Source organism: Anticarsia gemmatalis, chromosome 5 (genome assembly GCF_050436995.1).
Source record: "Anticarsia gemmatalis isolate Benzon Research Colony breed Stoneville strain chromosome 5, ilAntGemm2 primary, whole genome shotgun sequence".
Taxonomy (NCBI): domain Eukaryota; kingdom Metazoa; phylum Arthropoda; class Insecta; order Lepidoptera; family Erebidae; genus Anticarsia; species Anticarsia gemmatalis.
In genome coordinates this window covers 9979002-9986953 of record NC_134749.1, presented here as the reverse complement: position 1 = coordinate 9986953, position 7952 = coordinate 9979002, and the positions used below count along the sequence as shown (strand labels likewise).

At 33.3% G+C, this 7952-nt stretch overlaps 1 protein-coding gene across 1 annotated transcript in view; it reads right to left on the bottom strand.

Annotated features, from left to right (window-relative positions):
- Positions 1 to 5164: 5164 nt before the first annotated feature.
- Positions 5165 to 7952, bottom strand: part of LOC142973137 (protein qui-1) — a 108486-nt gene continuing 105698 nt past the window's right edge. The window contains exon 31 of the mRNA XM_076114715.1: positions 5165 to 7900. Coding sequence (XP_075970830.1) covers positions 7884 to 7900 — 17 coding nt within the window. The 3' untranslated portion in view covers positions 5165 to 7883. The remainder of the gene's footprint in view (positions 7901 to 7952) is intronic.

Here is a 7952-nt window from a genome sequence, read left to right as displayed (position 1 = left end):
AGTAATTTCTGCTTACTGGAATATTACAATATTATAGTCTGGTCGCTAACAGATTTACATACTTACTTAAAATCTCGCCTTTCTCCCAGGGTTTCCATATTCATAATAATTATCCATAAAAGTAAGTATAGACTAAAATAAACAATAAAACAGATTTACGCCCTATCACATAATCACGTCGACAATTTCATAAAATCTCCGTACATTTTTGGAGGGTGCTCGACGTACTCCATATGTCACCGTATAGCGGATCCAATCAGTGCGTGGAGTGGCCGCTCGATCCGGCCGCACTTAATCTCTGATCAAACGTAAACAACCCTACATGCTCCAAGCGACAATTCAATTAAGCTTCAAATACTTTTGCGTGAAGAATACAAACCAATGGTTCGTTGATTGGATGGTGGCAGGTAAATATTGACGACAGGCTTTGAAGTACTAACGCTCAGTATTTACTACCCTTGGATATTACGGCGATGGGTGGGTCCTGGATGTCATACCTATATTACAAAATATACATTTAAAAAGCAATTTTTTTTTGCATTTTTTTAGACAATCATGTACACACCCCCAATATACCATAAAATTAAACTCATGAATAATACCATTTTTTTTCTGGCAACTAAGTACTAACGCCCGGTATTTACTCCCCCGAGACACTACGCTGATGGGTTTAACAAGTAAAATTTATTATGGCAGAAGTTTGACATTTAGAATGTACTGTCAAAATAGTTCCTACGACGCCCGTTAGAGGTGCTGATCAGATTTTCATACAAAATTTCTCGATGAGAAGCCGGTTGTCGGTAGTCGATAGTCGATAATAGTAGAGAATCTAGCTAGAGTATCATTCTGTTATTCGACCATATACGGTTATCTCTGATACTTTTTTATCCTAATGATTTTTTAAAGCCCAATCATTTTTTTTAATAGAATATCTCTCAGTTGAAAATGGAAATGGAGCGTTTGCGGTCGGGAAAATAACACTCATATTTCTGCGGCAATTACCTCTACAAACAGCAAACAAGAAAGCGATTTAAAACAGCCGAGCATCGTTACCCTCTTTCCACTCAGTTGGTTGGGCAAAAGACACACTTATATACAAACCACTGTCCATATTCACCTCATAAAAACTAAACATCATGAAGAAGAAATCTGTAACGTGTATTTATCGTAAACGCCTCGGATTTTATGACCCATTTTTATGTGCCATAATCCCCCTCCAAAGTTTCATTAAAAAAACTTTTGCCATAAAGACATGATATCGCCAAATCGATGATTGATTTCAACTTTATCGCCTTGTGTTAAGAGCGTGTTTGGTCATCGGTATTAATATTTTTTTGGGAATGTAATTTATATAACTAGAGTAATGGGTCTTGGTAGCCTTAATAGATTTTGTTTGACTTAATTTGGTTTTGGTGTAATTCTTTAAGTCGATTCCGAGTACATGCATATAGCCTCAACCCTTCTCTTTTTCACTCCATAAACGGGCTTTTACTATACGTATACATTTTCACAGGGACTATGACACGGGGTCACTCTGAGGTCACTCAATGTTGTATCTTGAGATTCATCGCGTCTAAATTGTCTGTAGTTCGTAAGTCTTTTTTGTTGTTTACACCCAATACAATGTTGTAGACAACAGTAACTTTAAGCACAAAGCGTTTGATACTTTGATTTCACAGCAATCTCAAAGAAATTTAGTGAAAAATACCCCCGCCAAAGAGTCTTCTGGCTTGCTAGAGTATTGCTCAGGTTGGTCGGCACCTCACTTAAAGCTCTCTCTCGTTTTGGCAGTAATTTAGCACTAATTACGAACCAATTTGGGTCCGCGTTAAGCACGTTTCCAGCTCAATTAGTAGAGGTTCGGCCTCATGTTCAGTTACCTGTTCGTGTTACATTCATTTACTTTTAAGATGTTCTAAGAATGAATTTTGTTACTAAAGTTAATGAACTTGGGAGAAGAAGTTCTTCGAAATTAAAACAACTGTGAAACTAAAAATCATTCATTATTAATCAGAATATTGACTATATCAAGTTTTTATTTGAAAGTTAGTTAATAATAGTTAATTTTAGTAATCATATAGTTAGTGGTCCACCTAATGTCAGATTTATTTAAGCCGCATAAAGGCCTTTGACATGACTTAACGGCTATTCGGTTTAAACTAACAACAATCTGGACCGTCTTTTTACGTGCCCTACGAAGCACTGAAAAGTCCAGCTCAAACACCACTATGCGGCTTGCTTACTTTTGGGGCAAAGTTGCATTAACCACTTATAGTTTATTGACCGGTAAGAGCGATCGTTGTTAAAATAAATAAATTATGCAGATATAATTAGTACTTGGTGCAATTATTTGGTTGCTAATACATGTAGAATAAACTTTGATATAATCGGTCACATGAAGTGGCAATCCATTAGAGGATTATTTATCTCGATGTCTTGGGATTATGTGTAAAATACGTTTCGCTTATCAATTGCTTGCGTGAAAGTGACGTGTAAGTTGTTTCTATTGTAGAATTAAATGCATAAAGATTAAAAGATAACTGTTATCAGTAAATAGAAACAACTAAAAAGGGTCGTCGTAGTACGTAAAGAATTAAAATAATTTAAGTAAGTATACATACATAATATCGCGCTTGTTATACCCGGAGGTGTAGGCAAAGGTGTATGATATACATACAAGTTTCACCATTCTCAATTTTAGTTCCATGAAATGTAGGCCAGGGTTCTTATTACCGTACGGGCACTTTACAAAACTCCGGGTTAATATTGAAAACAATCTAATATAAAATAAATAAATATTAATAGTACTATGCCCGACCCGAGAATCTAACCCGAGATCTCATGATCAACAGTCGGATACACGACCGACCGCGCCACAGAGATAGTTGAAATCAGTAGCAGTGAGGAATTACTGCAATAAAGAATGTTATGCTCAAAGAAACCTTTTGGGTCTCTTTGCCGTTACAGAATAGTTTAACATTTTTCTTCCATTGCTCTCAGAATTATATCAACCAAATTATTTTTTAAATATTACTTAATAATTTGACAAGAATGTTGAGGCTTTAATCTGTCTCCAAAGAATAAATTATGTTTTGGTTCTTAATTAAGAATTCCAAGCCCAAAATTTAAATAACAATAACAGATTTAATGAAGTTAAAAATGAATGCAAAACATTTGTTTGGTATTTTAATTACAAAACAATGAGTTAAAGCTTACAGTCATAAATATGAAGTATATAAGATGTATTTTCAAACTTGTTTGTCTCGAATTTAATAATGGTTTAATGGTTCAACGATTCTATGAAAAATGTTTGTTGTTGTAGACGTTATGCGGCAATTTTCCTCATAGATAAAAATATGCGCTAAAGGGTATATCCAACAATAAATTAAATAACAATCATTATTTATTGTCATGCTTTTATTGTGATAAACGCTAAAATAATCAGCTGTGTCATAAATCATATTTCGTTTGTAGTTTTTTTCTACGCACTGAATCTTACATTCAATACTGTTTTATTACCAAGAGGTTTCTTCTGAAATTTCCACAATGTTCTCGTATTTTTGTTTCCAAATAACCAAAACAGTATTGAGAAAGCACAATGATACATAGCTAGTATATTACTAGTGATCAACGTATTCCCTACAACACCCAACTCAACATTTACAATATAAATGATTTTATACAAATCAATAACCATCTGTTGGAAACAAAAGACGAAAATCATCACCATCATCACGACAACAATTTTGGCATTATTTTTAGTATTCATATTATTGTTTAAAATAGATTTAAGGACTAAGATCAGTAAGATAGCATTCACTATTAACACTGGCCACTTCACAATCATCATGTAAATAACAAAACGTAGAATACTTTGTTCGTATTGCACGTAGTACAACATCCAAAGGAAGAACGATAGCACAGCGGGTGTGAGCCACGCGCATATCGAAACTTTCCAAATGCTCACATTTTCAAGATCAAATACTTTGACTAGACTCAAGTACATCTGTCGGCTGAAGATGAACATCCAGGTGACGAGAGCTAACTCCGAGTAGATGAGTAACAAGACATCTAACGTGACGAGGTGTTCGATACTGCTGCTGACTCCGAACAAGGTTTGTATGTCACTCAAGTATCTGACAAACGTGTAGGTAAACCTGGCCAACATAAATTGGACGAGCAGTTGGTTCTTGTAGCTTTTCCTCCATTCGACAAATAGTACCGCAGTCAATATAAGTAATAGCAACGCTATTGCCGATAACGAAATCCCCACGGTACTAAATGTGAATGTGAGCATCGTCCATAATGTCCTATTGTTAGGAGACACTATAACAGTGCCATGATCCAGATCGTATATGCGTAAGCTTAGACTCATAGTTCTTATATAGAGCTTCTTTTTTTCACGGGTAATTGTTTGTAATAAATGTCCATTGTCACTGCATTGATCACGTCACAATCGTCTTTCACATTGAAATACTATCACTTGGAATATTTTGGTCGCATGATGGAATGTTTCTCGCACTTATAAATAATAATCAATTGACCATCAAACACGTTCACTCATATAAAACAACTAAGGATTATGTTGAAGCCGGTGTCGATAATACACTTTATCTATAAACGATTAGATTGGATATTTTGGTATCACATGCAGCGCTAGTAGATAAACAATTAGCATTATCTACAATTGAACCTGCGGGATCAAAACATTTGCTTGTTAATTATCTCGGACGTCACTGACAAATTCCATCTTATATACAAAATTTTCGTGTCACAATGTTCGTTCCCATATTACTCCTAAACGGCTTGACCGATTGTCACGAAATTTTGAAAGTATATTAAGTAGGTCTAGAGATCGGAGAACACCTACTTTTCTTACCGTTTAGTGATAAAGGTTTTCCATCCTTAACATTTTTATTTTTAAAAACCAGGTGTCAGCTAGTGTTAATATAATATAAAAAAACTGGCCTGAAGAATGTACATATTTACTATTGAAAGAGGTCTAATTAGAAGTTTAATTAGATATGTGGCGCAGACATAAAGGTTGAAGCTTCTTAATTATATTGCAACGTCTTTATTCTGAAAGAAAGTATCCTTACATTTTGCTCTCTCTATAATGAACATGTTAGGTAAAGGGTAAAGGTAATTAAATAAAAATCACTCGTAAGAAACACAGAGGATATATTTTCAGATATAATGCCACGACAGGTCAAAAATAAAACTCACATACGTGAGGAATAAGAAACGATAAATATATAAAACTCTATACAAATAGTTAACAAGGTGACAGTGTCTAACGATTATAGTATTAAAACTTATTGCGAGCCTACCGTACACTTGAGGACAAGAGTATTACAATTTAGTTCACACAATTTTATGTAGATAGACAAGTCTGTAGTGTTACATTAACATACGAATACATTTTCACAAAATTTGTTTATAATTTGGTATGTTTCGTCCTCAAGTGTAAACATCTATCGAATTCCTCTTCAAAACACTCGTTAGCTTGTTTGTGACAGATTTAAGAAGCGTAAATTGTGCTAGCTTGTTTAAGTTTTGCTTCAAACGTTATTCGTGAAGAGAATTCAGCCTATTCGTCTACGAGTACGTGCATCTACTTATGAAATATTATTGCATTGTCTAATTTATACATACATAAGTAACGTCTAGTACCAACATTAAAATTTTAGAAATTCTACACAATAAAATTTATTCTACTAATAGCTTTGACTCGCTGCGCACATTAGACTTTAAAGATAGCTATTTGATCAACGTAATTGCCTATCACTAAACCGACACACATTGTACTGAACATGTACAAACGTAAGTAATACAGTCCAGTTCAAGCACGAACATCAAGATAACAATTTACCTTATCACAACTCAAAACAAAGGATTAGAAGCTTGTATTACTTTTAACAGTTGCATCAACATTTTCATTACAGATGTGTAAAAGCTTATCATTTAGAGTTCAGTAATACAATATACAAACGTCATTAAGAAAATCATCGAATATTTGATTGTATATTGATTGTCATCCAAAAAGTTTCTTCTATGTGTAACGTGGATAATATTTCTCGTAATCTTAAACTTGAGTGTTGCGAACGCGAAATAATAGGATACATTTTTAAAATTTAGTTCGTTAGAAAATATTCGATAAGTAGGATAGACTAACAGACGTTCATTATAACTAACTATTCATAAGGATTACTTGTAGTTTGAATACTATGTGTACTTATATAGAAGTCTTTATAAGGGATCACAGTTGGAAAACACTAGTTCGATACATAAATCGGGGAGATTATATCTATACCTATATAAACTACTTTACTATCATTACATACTATTTTACTCCTAAAAGTATTTAAAACAAATAATTAAAATTTCAATAATCAAACAATAAATTAACATTTTAGTTTTATAGGTTAACATAACTGTACAAACAAATTCGTTTTATTTAAAACAAACACGTAGATTTACAGAGTAAATAAGTTGTCTACATTGTTTACTATCAATATTGGTACTTAATTAACTTTGGTGAAAATGTACTTCAAATAATATTGTACAAGGTTTATTCGAAAAACCTATTATCGTAAAGGAACGTCGTAAACTTATAATAGAGAATCGAAGGTTATTTTGCTGAAACATATTTTATCTCAATTTCTACATATACTAGTTCAACGCAATAAGTTACTTTTCACGTATTATACTTGTAAGTTCTTAGTCTAAAAGTCTGCTAAAGTAGATACATACATGCTAATTAAACTTTAGAATGTGCTGTCACAATTTAATAGCGTGAATACGTAAACTTTATCGAAGAATAATGCAGGGTAGAAACCAAATATAACTCTTTTGTAGTATTAAATAACGAATCTGGATAAATGGTCGCCTGATGTATGAATTTAGGCGAAACAACATAGAAATCTTTTCATAGGAAATACATATTTAAAACATTTTTTTATCTAACGAAATATTAGGACTCATAAGTGATAGATATTTTTTTATCTGACTAAATATAAAACTCATGAGAGAGAGAGATTTGAAACGAACGTTGTTCATTGGCTAAAAGCTGAACATGTATTAACTGAGGAAAGTATTGTTATACCTATTCTAGAAGATCACTTGCGTACAGGCAGAAGATATTACCTTAATTATTCTATTATGTTTCTAACTCACGATCAGCAACTACAGCGTCATGTTACTATTACTTAACTTCGTAATATCTAAGTTAACGATTCATTAAATTTACTTCGTGATTTGTAGTCGCAACATTCAGGTTTATTTTTGCAAAGCACGATAACATACGGTAGACTTTTTAAACAATACACGCAACGCACGCAACAATAATACGCCTTTTTCCCATAGAGGAAGGCCAGTAGCTCGATTCTGTGCAGCCACTACTTTCGAGTATCGAAAGTTTGACATTTAGAATGTACTGCCAAAATAGTTGCTACGACGCCCGTTAGAGGCGCTGATTAGATTCTCATACAAAATTTCTCAATGACCAGCCGGTTGTCAATAGTAGAGAATCGAGCTACAGAACGCGACTTGATAAAATTATTTCTTTTTAAATTAATCACAAATTAAATATCAGTAGGGTTTGTTTTACAGTGATTCGCAAAAATAAGCCACTACCAGGCCTTAAGACAGCCGTTTCATTATAATCTCGTCAAAGTAAAACTCGATCAATCACCAAGTTTGGTGAGTTCCCTAAAGTTAAAACTTACAAAATCAAATTATACGACAGCAATTCACACAATCAATCATTATTCGTCAATAACTAATAAAGTGTTCGTTTTAATTGCATTAAACTAGACGAGGCCAGCTCGAATTGAAACGTTAAATTAATGATACTTTAACTAAAATTGTTTTCACTTTAATCCTCACTCGACCATGTGCTCTGTGAAAGAAATATTATTCTGTGAATATTTTCGATAAAAGTAAACTATTTT